The following is an 18765-nucleotide window of genomic DNA, read 5'->3' on the forward strand; positions in this document are numbered from 1 at the left end:
TACATAACATGAAGCTAGTAGGAAACATTTCAGTAAAACATATTTCCCTTCGAGGATTTGTGGCACACAAAATATAGCAACTTAAGCAAGAAAGAGAAAAACAGAGTTCCAAGAGGGGACATGGGCTGACCCTCAGCTCCATAAGGCTATTTCCAAAATGGAGGGGGGAGACAGTTTAAAAAGGAGGAGCTAGATACTTTTCTCTCTCCCTGAATTGTGTTTTTACCATATGGCTTTATTTCTTTGCAATTATGTACTCAGTTTCAGCAAAATCAGAACAGGAACTGGCTATGAAAGACATTTTTTAAAAACTACTATTTACTCAGTACTTTCTTTGTCGAAATCTGTTGAGACAAATAAAACCAATGAGTCTAGGAAATGAGATTGAAAAGTTTAGAAGTTTATGTTCGGTTCGCAACTCAGTGGTTACTTATAACAGCCCTCTATCACACCTTGCGTTGACAAACTGCTCCATACAACTAGGAAAACGGTTTACGGAAAATTCTCTGAAAGCGATTAATAGGAATCTGAGATGATATCTATAAAGCTATCTGAATTCCAAAAGACATTTTAAAATAAGACAATATGTAACCAAGAACATTTACTATGCGTACAGTTTTTTTTTAAAGATTTTATTTATTTATTTGACAGAGAGAGAGAGACAGCCAGTGAGACAGGGAACACAAGCAGGGGGAGTGGGAGAGGAAGAAGCAGGCTCCCAGCAGAGGAGCCTGATGTGGGGCTCGATCCCAGAACGCTGGGATCACGCCCTGAGCCGAAGGCAGACGCCTAATGACTGAGCCACCCAGGCGCCCCTATGTGTAGTTTTTATACCATTATTAGGCAAGGAGACCTGTGTCCTTTGTGCATAAAGAAGACAAACAGCACAAGTGGACACTCACAGGCCTTAAAAATATTAAAAACAAAGTTAAAAGAAACCCTTTCATAATTCATTACTTGTCCTTTCATTATATTTTTCTTCTTGTGAATTGAATTCAATTGCTTGATATGACAGATGGCCTGAAAGTTGTTTGATAACGGACTTTTATAAACAAAAGTGTTCATTGATTTCAAACTATTTGTAGCTCTAAGGATTATAAAAAAGTGTTCAGAACCCAGCAATAGGACTCAGAGCACCCAAATTCAAGGATGTCCTATGTTAAACTGTCTAGGAGGGGCTTCCTATGTTAAATTGTCTAGGAGGATTCAAGACTGGGTCTTAGCTTGAAATTTAGAAGTAATGGCTCTGCTCTTTTTTTAGGATGTTTGAAGGTCTTTCAATAAAACTTAAAAACTCTCCTATGAAATCTTTTTAAAGTTAAAAAAAAACTCTTTTGAAATACTAATCATCATGCCTTAATTCATCTGGTCTGCAAGATAATGGTTTACATGGCATAAGGAACATATTATATTCAAAACAGTAATTCCAGGGATGTATGTATATTTTCCTGCATGTTGTAGGTTCTCAAAAACAGACAAATTCCAGTAGATAAGGCTCTTTGTAAATAAATAACTTTAGAAAAATAAACTATTTTTTGAAATAATTTAAAAGAAAAAGAAACATGACTTTCTTTTTTCATATGAGTCAAAATGTTACTACTTAATATATGAAGAACCAGGAAAATGTGATCAGTTCTCAGGAGCTGAAGCCAACCCTGAGACGTTCAGACTGTTAGCCATTACCGTGACGCTCAGTGATACAGAGCAAAGTATGCCCACAATAAACAAAAATAGACGCATCTTAGCATAGAAATTGCAAATATTTAAAAATAGAAAATTTTAATCTGAAACATATCTTAAAGAATTTACTGACTAGGCTACATTTATTAATGGAGATGACAAAAAGAAGTCAGTAATTTGAAAAGAGGTAACAGAAATCATCCTGTCTGGAGAAGAATAGAGGAAAAAAAGATGGAAAAAAATTAACAGAGCCTGAAGGATCTGTGAACAATATGAAAGGGTCTAATATGCATATAATTGGACTCTTCAGGAGGAGATAAGAGAGAAAATGGGTTAGAAAATATTTGAGGTAATAATGATTAAAATTTCCCACATTTGGTGAAGACATAAATTGTAAATTCAAGAAGTTCAGAACATGCCAAATAGGACAGATTCAAAGAAAACCCTGCTTTGATACTTCATAGCCACACTGCTAAAAACCAAAAATAAAGAGAAACTCTTGAAAGCAGCTAGAGAAAAATGAGAAATCACCTACCGAGGATTAATGTTTGAATGATCACAGACGTCTCATCAAAAAGCATAAAGACCAAAAGACAGTGGAACATCTTTAAAGGGCTGAAAGGAAAAAGTTTGCGAACAAAATTCTACATCCCCAAAAATATCTTTCAAGAGTGAGTGTGAAATAAAGCCATATTCAGATAAACGAAATTAAGAAAATCTGTTTGCACCAGATCTGCACAAGAAATGCTACGGATCATCTCGCTCGGATGAAAAGTGTTAGAGGGAAACTTGGATCTTAGGAATGAGTGAAGAACATTAGAAATGTTTATTTTGTGTAAATTATACACGAATAAAGTTGATTTTTAAAAATTTCAAAGTAATTTTCTATGGAAAATTCTGAGTGTAACCCACTGGCACAATTGAAATCAAAGCGGGCAGAGACAAGCGTGCTCTGCTGCTAGAGAACTCTCTGGCCTCCTCCACGCAGTGCATCTACCTGGCACTGAGAAACCAATCAAAATATTTGCAGGGCTTTTGCTTCGGCCAGGAATAACTACCTCTTTCTCCACCTTCAAATACTATTTTGGGTGATCTAGAGCTCCTGTAAAGTATAACAGGAAAAAAAAAATGTCATTTAAAGGTACCCAGAGTATCTTGTTCATCATTGCAAATGTCTTGGCCACTGCACTACAAGTTCAGAAATCAGATTTTACACAAATAACAGGGACAATTGGTTTGATTTTTTCCCCCCAATAACACAAAGAAAATGAGATAGAAATGTGCTGCTCTCTTAAAAGTGTCATCCCTCTGAGCTCAATTCAACCCTGAGATTCCTTGGAAAAAAAGACCTTTCAAAACTCCTGTGCAGTTGACATAACTACTAGGTGAAATGCATGACCCTTGAGTAGATCCCGTACTGAAAGGAGACATTATTGAGGCCAACCGACAAAATGGGAACATGGATGACAGAGTAAAGTATTATACTGATGTTAAATTTACTAACGGTGATAACTGTATGGTGGTGATAGAAGAGAATATCTTTATTCTTGGGAATTACTTAGGTTTAAGGATAAAGGGCCAAGGCATTTGTATGACCCTCAAAAATAAGGATACACACACCCATAATAGAGACAGAGAAAGAAAATAAATGATAAAGCAAATGGAGTAAAATGTTACTAATCGGTGAATCTAGGTAAAGGGTGCATGGGGTGTTTTTGGTATTATTTTTATATTTACAACTTTTCTGTGAGTTTACAGTTATACCAAATAAAACATCATGGGGGAGGGGGAAGAACTGTGGAAACAATACAAACCATTCTGTACGGAAGTAGTGGCCGTTGGAAAAAATGTTTAATTCTAATGGGAAATACCTGCATGTGAAAATCACTTCATTACAAGCCAGTAGAATTGCTATCAGAAGGATCCAGAGAAATATTATGGACATTTAACATGCAATACTCTTTCCATGCTTAAGTACTGTAGCATGGATTCCTCTCGCTTCATGTTACCTAGGATTCAATTTTACGTATACAAAGACATACATGTAGACGGGGAAAATACATTTTCCCCCATGGTGCTTTTCTAAATCCTTTATCTCCTCTTATCATTGCTCTCTCCGTCCCACCTCCCCATCTCTCCTACCCTCCTTCCCTCCCTCCCTCTCTGTCTCCACCTCCATCTTCATCTCTTTCATTGTATCTGAATCCAGAACATGGAATTTAATATTTGGTCTTAAAACACTTACAGAGGCACAGTTCTTGATGTCCTCAGTGAAGATTCTGAGAGGAATGCTTTTTGGCTGGTCCTTCTCTTTAGCTAGCTTGATGTACCTAGTCAAATTCAATAATAACCCAAAACAGAGTAGGATGAATTAGCTATTAGCTTACTTTCAAATCGATCTATGTGGCTAAAATTTTCAACATACTTTGTTATTTTTAAATGCATATAAATAAACTCAGCAAAATCAAATTATGGGTTGGAAGAAAACATGCAAAACTATTTCAGGAAAATAAGACATGACTCAGAAAACAACAGGTCGCTCTTGTCACGGGAGATCTGAGTGGCAGATCCAGTCATCCAAGCTTTCCCACCCAGACTGGAGGCCCAGCACCTTCAAGGGTAGGAATGAGCAGTTGCTCAGAGCATCACTCCGGAGAGTAAACTGCACTTAAGAAAACTTAATGTATGTTTTGAGAATAATGTTAGCTCCAATTATTAGGTCGGAGGGAAGGGGAAGATGAGAGTGAGGACCAGAATTTCATCAAAAATAAGCAATATATGCATGTAAATGAGAGCAGATTATTTGCAGTAGCAGCCAGGGTGCATCTAAATCAGAAATTACTTGAGGATGGTCTAACAATTTCTACTAAGGAGAGGGGACATGGTGTGGGGGCACTGCTTTGAAGAGATTTATTCTTTTATCATGAGTTAAAGATTTATATTATGTATACTGACAAAATACCTTTGAAGGAAAGAACGCCATTTTTCCTTTAGTTCTGAAGAACTGCAATTTAAAAAAATGGGAAGAAAAAGTTAAGATACATACAATACTTATACTAACAAAATAAGATCACCAGTCCAGAAAAATAATCAGCAGCCAGTTGTTAAGGATGTGTTAAATCGTACTCTCCTCCTAGTTGGGCTTTTGAGGAACCCCACTCTTTTATCAGCGGTAGTAAAGCAATGGGAAGTAGATTGTAAAGTAGAAGAAAAGTTGCTTTCAAATCTGAACACTTAATTGTAACTGTGGGATGCAAGCTACGTGATCACGGGCACGTTGCTTAACCACTCTGCTCTTCAGTTTCCAGAACTGGAAAAGGGTTAATTACACCCCGGAGTGTTCCTGCAGCTACAAGTGGTATTCAGATATAAAGAACATTATTATTCAAATTAAATCATACTTAAGATATTTGGCATTTGGATGGAACTCTCTTGGCCCAGACACAAGAATATCTTTTTAGGAAAAAAACACCTGTAATATTGTTATTATATTACACATAAATATTATTATTTATACACATAGCCGATTGTAATAGGTTAAACCAGTTCCTAGAAAACTTATTCATTACTGTGATCCCCTGAGCAAGATCAATCCAGCTAGTGCTAAATCACCAAAGATTAGCATTTTCTCTGCTAAAGTTTTCACAGCATTTAATATCCAAAGTTGTGAATGTTTTAGGGCCCATTCAGACATGGCCTTATCACTTACTAGCATTTTTTTAATTGTGGTAAATTACACAAAATAAAATTGACCATTAGTGACCTTTAGTACATTCACAGTTTTGTGCAACCATGGTGACTGTCTAGTTCTGGAACGTTTTTATCAAACAAAAGCAGGCTGTGTCCATGAAGCGGTCACTCTCCCCTGCCCCCCACCCCGGCCCTAGCTGCTGTACCACATTTCGTGTATTTGTGCACTTGGGTTGTTTCCTTTTTGTTTTTTTTTGACTACTGTCGACAACGCTGCTGTGAACATTTGTGTATCAATTTTTGTGTGGACGTATGTTTTCATTTCTCTTGGGTGTATATCTGGAGGCGGCATTGCTGGGTCATATGATAATTCTGTAACTTACTGACAAACCATCAAACTGTCCACAGTGGCTGCCACATTTTATAGTCCTCCCGGCAACACTGCTCCCCACCCCCTGCATCACCGTTTCAAGACCTGTCCCATCAGGAAAATGGAACGCCCATTTAGCGTCCCAGCCTGCCGGTGTGCGTGCACGCAGCTTCTAGTCAGCCGTGCCAATCTGCAGAACAGTAATCATAACAAATAACAAAAGCACTAGGTGCCGGGCGTTGCTAGAAATGCCTTCTATATGTTTACACAGCTTTTTGACTAATACAACATGCATAAACCTGGCTTCCACATTTTCCTCCTTGTTAGGGAAAAGAGTTTCTTGGAAACCCCCCTATCAAAGACTTCATATATTCGCAGTTCCAACTGTTTCCTTCCATTTGCAACGTGGAGAAGACAGTAAGCAAGAGGAACTGAGAATCTTTTACAGAGATACGTCCTGGAAAAGAAGACGTGCAGAGAGCATACAAATACATACTTCTTCCCAATAGACTTTGAAAATTTTTCATTAAGTCAACAGCTGCATTATAGGGTTTAGCGTTTTCGTCGCCTTACCTTTATGATGATGTGCGAGATTTTGGTGGAGTGGGGTAAGAAGAAAGAAGGGTGCTCAGTGCATGGGATGGACACTCATTGTGCAAAACAAGAACGAGACTTAGGGTGTGGTTGTTTCACACAGCAGATGTAAGTGTTGCACGACCCCTGTAAACCCAGGAGCCCATCCTCATGTCAGCCTCAGGATGTGTCTTGCACAACTAACCCCTACTCGATGGAACCATACTTCTGTTTTAGATGGTCGCCTCTGTAGAGACACCAACTAAGATAATCTGTACACAGCAATCCAGGCAACCTAGTATTCAGTGACATCATTGATCAATTTGTATAATTACACACTATTTTTAAAGGAATGAGCTTGGGAGTATAAAAGCACTTTTTCAAATTTAATGGAACTCTTTAATAGTCCTTGCTCAAGAAAAATACGCCAGTGATTTTAAAACACAGATACCTCCTGGGAATTAGGGGGCAGGATACTGGAGAGGAAACCTAGAACCCCGCCGTCTGGACTCCTTCCACATACCTAGGACACCCAACTCCTCGAGCGGCTCCTAGGGGCCGTGTGAAAACCCGCTGGTCAAAACCAAAGGCAATTACTCGATAGTCCCCACTCTTGGTTATCTACTTGCTCATATCCGTACGTACCTTTTTGAGGAAAGCATAAGGCAAACAAGTGTCATTACAGGAGGTCAAAAAGTGAGTCACCGGCTTGATGTGCAATCAGATTAAAATGTTCTCCTTTTCAACCCATGTAAATACAAGACCAAGCTGCCGGTCTTACCTGAAGGTGGCCACAAAGTTCACCGTGGGCCAGCCCACGACAAAGGACCTCCCGGCGCGGATGTTGGCATCCCCCACTTTGTCCATACAGTTAGCAGTCCACATGGTGTTCAGTGGTATTTTATTTTTTATCTTAAAATTTTTTTTGTACCTAGAAAGATACCCAAACAAGACTTCTGTTAGTTTGTTTCATAAATGTTATGGGAGCGGCTGTGCTCATAAGACAGCAGTTCTCACTGCTCCAGGGCAAAGCATGCCTCCCTCGTCTCTATTACCCTCTGTGCACAGCACAGCAAATGGTGACATGGGCCTTTACAAAGTGTGTGCTGAGCAAAGTCTGGCCTAGGAAGGCCTGAAAATCCTCGAATGGCAGCAAGTAGCCATTTTTCTGGATGTTGAGTGTTGAGTATAGACTACATATTTTAGAGCTTTTTAAGGAAACCACTAATTCATTTATTATTGTTAGTTTGTAACTTATTACATAAAATTTTTATGATTATAGTTTATTATTTGTTTATGACTTGCTTACTTCAAAAAGTATTTGAGGGGCAGAACAAAGGTACCTGATACACAATTTATAAAAATAGTTATACAATTTTTTTTCTTAAGAGAGACAACCCAGGGGTGCCTGGGTAGCTCAGTCAGCTAAGTGTCCAACTCTTGGTTTCGGCTCAGATGGTGATCTCAGGGTCATGGAATCCAGCCCTGTGGAAGGCTCCCCACGCAGTGGGGAGTCTGCTTCCCCTCTCCCTCAGCCCCTCCTCCTGCTCATGCTCACTCTGTCTAAAATAAATAAATAAATCTTTTTAAAAAGAGAGAGAGAAAGAGAGACAAACCAAAAACAAAAAATAAATTTGGATCAGAAAGATTTAAAAGTTACTTTCAACCTTATTTAAAAAAATATATATTTTCTAGCCTTTAAAGCATGGACTATTTTCAATTTCCCTTCTTAAAATTTTGTCCATACCATTTTCCCTTAGATTCTGGCTAAAACTGAAAAACAGCCTACAGATTGAGCCCAGTTTAAAAATCATCAATCCATCCATCAATCAATCCCAGATCAGTGGTCAGGAGGTCTTCTATGTGAGTGAAGGATACTTCCCATTTCTCTGGGGAGTCAGAAGGTGATCAACTTTGTCAGTTCTGAAATTGCTTTTTGATAATTTCTACCTAATCTTCTTTAACCTCTAACATGAAAACCACCATATGGATTAATTTGTTAATTCACAACTTAAACTCTCAGGTGGGCTTGAGATTTACACAGTTACAAGCCCTGTGAGGGATGCCTAGGGGACTTGGACGCACCACTCCGGGACTCCTTACTATTCAGAAACACATGTGGAAACACTAAACTAAAATGAGATCAAAGATACCTCACGTGCACAAATCCCTGTGAACCCGCCGATTCATGGAACAATTAAAGCTGAAACTCTCCAATGGGATTTATGAAATAAAAATATTTTGCCAGAAGCCCACTTGAAGGATAATCTAGATTCAAAGCTTAGGACACAATGAATATAAATTATCAGATAAAATCAGATTATCAGATAAAATCATTATCAGATATCAGATCTCTGATTATCAGATAAAATCATTTTTCTAGATAGTAACTCAGCAGGCATTGTCAGGCTAAAAATATATGACCAATGGGAAAGATAGATATATACCTGTTTGTTTTTATAATTTTTTTTTCTGATGTAGGTATCTGTGTATATACAGACACCTAAGGTGTTGTGTGGAAACTTCCAAATACATTGACCTGGAAAGAGCCATTTCAATAATTCTCCCCTTAGGTCAAGAAAGCGCCAAGAGTATCTACTCCAAACCAAGGAGTTATCCCAAAGCTCAGAGCATGGTTTCCACCCTCCTAATACATTTGGGGCACTTACCATACGCCAAGCACCGTTCTAAAGATTTTATAAATATAAATATAAAAAATTTAATCCTCAAACAACTACACTAGGTGGTCTCTATTAGCTCCATTTTACAAATAAGGAAACTCACAGAAAGGTTAAATAAATTGCCAAAAGAGACAGGGTTTGAACACGAACAGCCTAACTCATGAGACCATGTTTGTAACCACTTGGCCTCTGTGGGTGCTGACCTATTGTTCCATAAAGTACCCTTCTCATCTTACCTACCCTCAATTTCACTCAGTCCTGAGCCATCAGACTTTCTCATGGGATTTATCTGGGGGAGTGAGAGAAAAACCTCAAGACATTATATTAATAAAGCTAGTTGCTAGCTTGGAAATATTTAAAATGTATTACAGCAAAGCTTTATACATCAATGGATTCTTCTAGGGTCTTACTGTGTGTTTCTTCACTCTCAATCACTGACCCAACTGGATTATCTCAGTAGAAATCAGAAAGTACTAATCTAATGTAAACTGACTCAAGGAGAAGGAAGAGGAGGAGAACCGCAGTTTTTACTTCTAAAAACAGTCCTTTATTATATTTGTATTAACATGATGGCTATCCCTCTTGCTTTCTGCTACCACAACCTTTATACCAGAAGGTAAGCCCCAGCGAACTGTGGAAATTTATAGGATTGTAGCGAGATTTTCCCTTTTCTGAGATAGAGGTATTCTCTTGCAGATGTTGGGAGTACGAGTCATGGTACATTCTGTAAAGAACTCTTTGTAATTTCACTGATAATGAGTTAATAGTCATCTTCATCTTTTGACCTAAATAAAATTCATTTTTTGTTTCATTTTTACATTCTTTAATAACTAAATATGAGGAATGTGATGTCTAAAGAACTAAGTTCAGTCCCTTCCTTTTTGTAAATTCTTCATGGGCCTCTACTAGTACTAATATCTTAATATTCATCAAACAGATACTGTTCTTAAAAATGAAGTAATAATTTTATTTGAAAAATAATTTATTTAGTATTCTAATGAATATCAAAAGTGATTAGGAAGGTTCCATCTGACCTTAATTCTTGAGAAATTTCTAAAGTCATATAAAAAAATGAAAAAAACCCCCCAACAATTTTCACTATCATTAACATCTTGTACAACTACAGAAATATAATTTCTTTGTGAAGAAACAAACTTTCAAATTCCCTTTATTATTACACACAAACTAAAATTCATTAATTTTGACTGAACAAATAGGTAGCAATTAGTCAACTATTTCTCCAATTTGTGTTAATTTCTGTAGCGTCAACCTAAAGATGAGAGTTTCCAGCTGATGCCTGCAGGTGAGCTGAGGTAAAATGGAACCTGGGTCACCCCACCCCCTTCTTATGGCTAAACTGGAAAAACTAGGCACTAAATTCAGATTATTAATCTGAACAGATTGATTCAGGGCATAACACAATCCTCCGTCTAAGAGCAAGGCATGACAGGGATGAAATAAGTTTGTTATTGCAGGGGCTATTTCTTTTTAGTTGTTTCCTTCTAGAAAAAAAAAAGTATAAATTTTTTCATATTAACAGTGATCATAAATATATCCAAATATTTACTATGGAAATGATCTCATAGTTGTTTTCTAAAAATTATGGCAAAAATTTGTACATGGTGGCAGCATGAAGTACTGCTCGTTACTGCGATGGACAGAATTGTGTCCCTGCCCCCACTTCTCGCCCACATTCTTACCGTAAAGCCTTCTCTCCAATATGACCGTGTTTGGAGAGAGAGATTTTAAGAGGTAACTAGGCATAAATGGGGTCATCAAGGTAAAGTTCTAATCCAGTAGGATTGGTGCCCTTGTAAGAAGAGGGAGAGAGAGCTCTGGGGGTGTGCGTACACGCAGGCACTGAGGAAACGCCACGGGGCACATGGCGAGAGGGCGGCCATCTGCAAGCAGAAAGAGCTCTGAATGTGTCCTGAACTCGGACTTCCGAAAATCTGTTCTTCTCTCTGTATCAAGGGCCTTGGTTTTATAAACCAAATTCAAGTGCCTGAGATCACTTACATTTTCTAATATTCCCAATAGTTGTAAAAAGTATATAAGATAATCTTTCAGGAGCTGAGTCTCTTAAAGAGAACATTATTAAATACATTGATATAGATTTTGTCACATCATAAAAACCTTGAGTAGACACAAAGACCTATCTCAAAAGCAATATGTGAAGATGAAAAATGTTGCACTTCTTTTGTAATAGGGAACCAATCAAAATAAAAAATTCAGCTCTTAAAAGGATGTAGTTCTCTAGTGGAGAAAGAACACTGTCTTTAAATAAAATCTTTTCATCAGAACATGGTAGGCTCTGTAAAACCCGCCGAGAGGTAAGCAGGATCCAGGACAATAAATGGCTCTAGTAAGAAAAGAAAGGTCTTCTCCTCTCCCTAAATACTATAATAATTACAAAGATGAAAAATAAGGGAAGGAGAACATGGTCCCCTTATAAATCGAATGTGAGTGGTCTGCAAGGTCCTAAGGAGCAGGAAAGGAGTTTGCTATTTGTTAGCTTGTTTCTTGGGCTGAACATGGAAGAATACAGCATGGTGTGGCGGGAAGAGCGTGGCCTTGGGATGAAGGCAGGCCTGGCTGGGGTCTCTCCCACCATTTCCCTGTGGATGAGAGGCCCGTTCCTGAGACTTCCTGCGTTCCCATTTTCATTTCTGCAGCCGGTGGGTAATAACAATACCCTTAGAGGGCTGTGGGGAAATTACGCGAGGCATCTGTGATCTCCCCGTGGGATCCCCAGGGTGCATCCCACACATCTGAGTCTGTTATACTCACCTTCGTTAAATAAAGAGAATGGTAACTAGTCTACAATTTTAAAAATAACGACTTGACCCTCTATCAGGAGGAGCAGAGTGCTTCATCTGGACCTCCTGCCAGGACCTGGACAGTCTTTTTCTCTCCGTCCTCCTCACGACATCACCACCTCCAAGGCTACATCTGGAGGCAATTTCATTCATCGCAAATATATTTTACTATTTCTATTTTTGCCTCTGATTTTTTTTTTTCTTTTTGGATGGCTACACTTCCTTCATGTTTCAGTTCGCTAAGCTTTCTGATCTATTTCTTACCAGATACCAAGCAGATTGGAGTTAGTTGTTTACTCAGCATAAAGGAAAGGTTGATTTCAATGACGAAAGAGAACCTAGATGTTCACGGAATATTCTATGAAATTCAGGAAAAAAGAGAATAGAAACAGCAGCACCACACGTTTTCTAGTGACTAAAAAGCTTCTTGATATTTGGTTTATTGGAATATTCTTCATCTTTCGTGATGCTTTGTGAATAATGAAAACAGAGATGGAGGAAGTAAACAGATGACCCTCCATCCACCTGCTTTCAGACATGTACTGAGCAACCATCAGGTTCTAGGCTGGGTATTAGTTGCATTTGTGTTCAGGGTTGAGAGGAAAATGCACACAGTTGGGTCTGTCTCCAGCACATACGCTGCCTCCTTCCTTTTTACTGCACTCCCACGCTGGAGCCCTTGAGAGCATCCATCAAGACCACCGCCTCCCCTAACCAGTGTCTCTGCTCCCACTCTTGCTTACGCATCCATCCATTATCTACCACCAGTCAGAAAAATTTGGTAGAGATATAAATCAGATTTGGTCAGTCCCCTAGCTAAAAATCCTTTGGCAAAATATTTCCTGTGAAGACCCTATGTGACTGGGGCCCTGAGCACAGCATCACATCTGATCGCCTGCCCCACGCTTTTGGCTCCGGTCAAATCAGTCTTCCTCGAGCCCCTTCCTCCGAGGGGTCAGGTTGTGCCCATGTAGCGTACCAGTCCCTCAGCCTAGAAGGTTCAGGCACCTTGCCTAGGAACATGGCTGCTTCTCCTCCCATAGATGCAGTTTCAGTGCTGCCACCTCAGAGAGGCCCTCCTCGACTACCCCTCTCTAATACGTTCCCATCTTCTCCACACACCCCATCTACCTTCTATCAGAAGCACTAATCTCAGTCCATAATTCCCCCTCTTATTTTTATCATTTGTCTGTAAGTCCCAGGCAAGGGAGACACTGCCTGTCACATTGCCAATTATATTCTCTGCAGGGGGTGGAGGCCATGGCACAAAACAAGACCTCCACAAGCACCTGCTGGATGAAGGAAGGATCAAAACACTGGCAAAAAGAAAAAAAGTGTCCGTCTTCTTATGGGAAGGGTTAATGGCAACGTAATTTCGTGACCATGACGAGAGCACGTACACATACTTGGTATTGGACATGAGCAGCAAATCGCTGAACAGGAAGAGGTGCCTCTTCTGCCTCCTCCAGCCTCTCTTGAGCTCGACGGGGCTGTGCATAAGCAGGGTACGGGCGGCGCCCTCAGATGATGTGGTGCTTTCGCTGCGGGTGTCCACCTCAACAGAAGAGCTCTGCCTGCAACCATCAAACACCACGGAGCAGCCGGTTACTGGTCAAATACGCAAGAGACTTTTATGCTTAATGTCGAGGGTCACCCAACACTAAAATTTAGTCTCAACCCCAAAGCAGGGCGCCAGGACTCACATTCAAGGATCACCGAGTTATAGAAAGCTATTGAAAGAGATGAGGCTGGGCGCCTCAGTCGGTTAGGCATCTGCCTTCAGGTCAGGTCATGATCCCAGGGTCCTGGGATGGAGCCCCACATAGGGCTCCTTGCTCAGTGGGGAGCCTGCTTCTTCCTCTCCCTCTGCCCCGCTTCCATGTTCGTGCTCTCTCTCTCTCTCACACACACTCTCTCTCTTTCTCAAATAAATAAACAAAATCTTAAAAAAAGAGCGAGCGAGCGAGAGAGAGATGAGGTCACTTGGGGAACTGATGCAGCTGGAGAACAGTTTCAAGGACAAAGCCCTTGGCGTGTCACCACTTAGAGGTGGGATGGAGTGTGAAGAAAGTGGCAAAGCTAATCGCCAGCTGTTAGGAAGGGGAGAACCAAGAGGTGGAGTGTATTACAAGGAGGTACGCAAACGACAACAAGTAGGACAATTTGTGGCCTAATATAAAACCAAATGATATGGTGTTTGTGAAGAATTAATTACAATATGCTTTCATGTTAAGATAAAAATGAAGACAACGGTAGATTCTGGAAATTTGAACCCAGTCTTATCTAAATCAAAATTCAAACCTGGGGGAAAAATTCTCAAAGATTGGCAAAAATACTGGAAACATCAAAAACTTTCTACACATGAGTTTAGCTATTACTTGGCTGAGCTCTGACTGAGCTCTGATAGGACTTTCTGGTCGTCATAGGTAAAACAACTAAATTGAGCAGAACGCAAAAATTATTTCATAAACAGGACAGACATTTTCATAGACCTGTGGAAAATTCTCTCCCATGGAGCCAAGACAGTGTCTCCCCCAAGAAGGGAAGCCTGCTGTCTTCTGCTCAGCAGCACTGAATGTTATGAACTTGGAGAACTTTTCATGAAGCTGGCGTTGAAGTTACTCATTAGGTTACATGTATTAGAAGAATTACAAAAGGGAACAACACTTCCTGTTATTGTCAGTCTGTTTTGAGGCTCAAAAATAGTATATAGAAAGACTACCTTATGCGGTGAAGTCTTGAATGACCACCTATAAGTTCAGCATGCTTTCTGATTGATGCGAACATCTTTTAGTCTTCAGTTCTCGGGACTGAAAATCGAGTGAGTCTACAGCACTTGGCAGAGTACTGTAAAATGCTTGAAGCCCGAGGATTCCGCGGTAGCCCAAGACCACTGCCATTGTGATGTCACGGAGCTAAGGCTCATGTCATAACTGCCAAACTGACATCCTTGTTTCCCTGATTTGGCCTGCACATTTTGATTTTTTAAAAGTAATCTTTTTTATTTTGAGAGAACTATAGATTCATATGTAGCTGTAAGAAATAATACAGAGAGATGGCATCAGGTTTTTACAGATAGAGACTTCCGGACACTTCCATCACTACAGGGATCCTTCCTTTTACCCTTTTACAGCCACACCAACTTCCTTCCACCTCCACCACCTCTTTAATCCCTGGCAATCACGAATCTGTTCTCCATGTGTATAATTTTGCCATTTCAAGAATGGTAATACAGATGGGATCAGATAGTATGTAACATTTTTGTGATTTGCTTTTTTCCATTCAGCATAACTGGAGGGTCTTCCGGCTTGCCGCAGGTATTCACGCTCATTTCTCTGTGTCTCTTAGTAGTACACCCGGTGATGGCTGGATCTCAGTTTGCTTCAGCAGCTGCTGAAGAGTTCAGGACTGTCTGCAGGTCTGGACTGTCACTAATAAAGCTGCTGTAAACACCTGTGTACAGGGTTTTGTGTCGGAGCCGGTCTTCACTTCTCTGGGCTAACTGCCCAGGAGTCCAATTGCCAGGTCCTAGGGTAGCTGCTATGTTTTATTTTTTAAGAAACTGTCCAACTTGTTTTCCAGAATGGCTCTGTCATTTCACATTCGCAGCAGTACTGTAGGAGTGATTCAGTTTCCCCACATCCACACCAGCATTGGGTGTTGTCATTTTTTATTTTAGCTATTCTGATAGCTGTGTAGTGATATCTCACTGTAGATTTAATGCGCGTTTCCCTAATGGTTAGTGATGCTAAACATCTATTTGCCATCTGGACATCTTCTTCGGTGTGATAGAACCTACAGCGTCTGTTACAAACATTTTCTGGGAAGTCGGTGTTCCCTCCTTGTCCACTAAAAAACGGACCATTTTACAGATGAGGAGGCTGCTGCACAGACAGGTTAGACACTTTCCATCCAAGCAGCTGTGACATAACACGAAGGATTCAAATCCAGCTGACTCACGTCACGCAGCTTCCTGTGAGGGCCCCCCACGCTTCTCCCACTGACGATGTCTTTCCTTTGACAACTGTGGAGGACTGAAATTTGATCCTACTAACAAAGTCTGTGGTTTCCCTTATAGGCCCTATATCAGCTATGTGAATCCCTATCTTTTATTCCCCACTTGATTGTATGGACAAGAGAAAAGTCTACAATTTATCATTTAATTCTCACAAACATTGGCACATTGGAGAAATTCAAAAATTCTATTGAATGGGTGAATGAAATAGTTTTCTGGCACGGATGGAGGGGGGCAAGTGCCATCAATAACTGTGTAACACCAGACTCTGGAAAGTGCTGCAGAGAAAAAGGGGGAGATGAGAAATTAAAAGAGGGGCCTGACACCTGATTTCAATTGTGGAGAGGAAGGCTCCTTTGAAGAGCTCATTTGAAATGAGCTTCAAAGAATAATTTGGGATTAATTAGAGAGAGGAGAGAAAGGAGGAAGGTAGGGGAAGGGACGAGGAGAGAAATGTGTTGGGAGGGAAGACACATTTCAGCTAAAAGGACAGAATGCAAATATGGTGACATTTCAGAGACATGGGAGAGTTTGCTAGATTGGAGACACAGGCAGAAGGTACAGGAGCATGAAATATTCCTGAAAAAGTAGGTAGAGGTGAGAGCACAAGTCCTGGTAGTCGTTCTAGACTGTATTGAGGCCTCTCATCTTAAAACCAAACTAGCACAGAAGTGACATGTAGATAGTGGCCTTCAGACTTCTCACCACTTTTATTTTTTTAAGATTTTATTTATTTATTTATTTATTTATTTATTTATTTATTTATTTATTTGGGAGGGGGAGCAGAGGGAGAGGGACAAGCACAAACAGTGTTGAGCGTGGAGCCCGACCTGGGGCTCAATCTCATGACCCTAAAATCATGACCTGAGCCGAGATCATGACCTGAGCTGGAATCAAGAGTCAGAAGCTTCACCGACTGAGCCACCGGGTGCCCCTTCTCACCACTTTTAAAGGGACAAGTGCTAATCTGGACATGCTTTATTGTATTAGAACTGGAGGCTCATTGGGCAACACTTCCTGGCCTCCCATCAAGCATCTGTCAAAGTTTATTTAAGGTAATAATGTAGGTAGACTTATCTCTGCACCTTCCCCAATTCCCAGATTATGGCCCATTCTCTGCCTCTCCCTTCAGAGAGGTTAGGAAAACTCTCCTTCTAGACTCTAGTTCCTGCTTATCAATTCTGATATGCATCAAACTCACTTGGGGGAGGTTTTCAGGCACTCATCCTGAAACCTCCTCCTCCAGAGGTTCTGATTCATCAGATCTGGAAAACGCGTATCTTTAAAAAGCTTTCTGAGTGATTTTTATATGTGACCAGGATTGTGAGTAACTGGTTTTCAGGAATTAATTAAGATGTAGTGTTCTGGGACACCTGGGTGGCTCAGTAGGTTAAGCGTCTGCTTTCAGCTCAGGTCATGTTCCCAGGGTCCTGGGATTGAGCCCCGCATCGGGCTCCCTGCTCAGTGGGGAGCCTGCTTCTCCCTCTGTCTGCTGCTCCCCCTGCTTGTGCTCTCTCTCTGGCAAATAAATAAATTAAAAAAAAAAAAGATGTAGTGTTCTGATACTATCTTCCCCTTTGTAGTAAAGCAAAGGAGAGAAAAGTTTTTCTTAGAAAGATAAAGGGAGCTTTCCTTAGTCAGTTATAGTTACCTTTACAGTAATAGCTAAAGCTTAATTTCTTCCAAAATACCATTGTTATTTATTTTAATTTGATGAATGAGCTCTAAATAGAATAATAGTGATAGAGTCTGTTTTCATCTATTTCGTTGAACACTTAACTTTCCACCCTAAATATCAAACAGAAGAGAGTATAAAGTGATCCTATGCCCATAATACCAAACCCTTTTAAGCACGTTACAAAGACAAGACTATTTTAATTCAATTTTTTTCTTTAAAATTTTCTGTCTTTATTTCAATTCCGTTATAATTAACATACAGTGTTGTATTAGTTTCAGGTGTACAATATAGTAATTTGACAATTCTATAAATTACTCAGTGCTCATCATGATAAGTGTACTCTTAATCCAATTCACCTCTTTCACCCATCCCCCCACCCACCTCCCTTCTGATAACCACCAGTTTTCTATAGCTAAGAGTCTGTTTTTTGGTTTGTCTCTTTTTTTCTTTATCATTTGTTTTGTTTCTTAAATTCCACATATAAGTGAAATCATATGGTGTTTGTCTTTCTCTTACTTCACTTAGCATTATACCCTCTAGATCTATCCATGTTGTTGCAAATGGCAAGACTTCATTCTTTTTTACGGCGGAATAATATTTCATTGTGTATATATATCACATTTTTATCCATTCATCTATCAGTGGACACTTGGGCTGTCTCCATAATTTGGCTACTGTAAATAATGCTGCAATAAACATAGGGGTGCATGTATCTTTTTGAATTAGTGCTTTTTTTTTTTTTTAAGAATTTATTATTTGAGAAAGAGAGAGAGTGAGCACATGGGTGGGGCAGGGACAGAGGAAGAGGGAGAGGGAATCTCAAGCAGACTCTGTGCTGAGCACAGAGTCCAATATGGGGCTTGACCCCATGACCCCGAGATTATGACCTGAGCTGAAACCATGAGCTAGATGCTTAACTGACTGATCCACCCAGACACCCCACGAATTAGCATTTTTCTATTTTGGGGGTAAATACTCAGTAGTGGATCATAAGCAATTCTATTTTTAATTTTTTGAGGAACTTCCCTATTGTTTTCCACAGTGGCTGCACCAGTTTGCATTCCCACCAACAGTGCACAAGAGTTCCTTTTTCTCCACATTCTTGCCAACACCTGTTGTTTCTTGTATTGTTCATTTTAGCCATTTGGACAGGTATGAGGTGATAGCTCATTGTGGTTTTCATTTGTATTTCCCTGATGATGAGCAATGTTGAACATCTTTTCATGTGTCTGTTGGCCATCTGGATGTCTTCTTTGAAG

At 39.9% G+C, this 18765-nt stretch overlaps 1 protein-coding gene across 1 annotated transcript in view; it reads right to left on the minus strand.

The window, feature by feature from the left end:
• LOC123793147 (rho GTPase-activating protein 20-like) overlaps positions 1 to 14600 on the minus strand; it is a 30062-nt gene extending 15462 nt beyond the window's left edge. The window contains 5 exon segments of the mRNA XM_087866424.1: positions 3926 to 4010; positions 4643 to 4684; positions 7095 to 7244; positions 13220 to 13387; positions 14536 to 14600. Of these exon segments, the coding sequence (XP_087722550.1) occupies positions 3926 to 4010; positions 4643 to 4684; positions 7095 to 7244; positions 13220 to 13387; positions 14536 to 14600 (510 nt within the window).
• Positions 14601 to 18765: the final 4165 nt, after the last annotated feature.

This window comes from Ursus americanus, chromosome 13, assembly GCF_024610735.1.
Source record: "Ursus americanus isolate L20-20 chromosome 13, mUrsAme1.1.p, whole genome shotgun sequence".
Classification (NCBI taxonomy): domain Eukaryota; kingdom Metazoa; phylum Chordata; class Mammalia; order Carnivora; family Ursidae; genus Ursus; species Ursus americanus.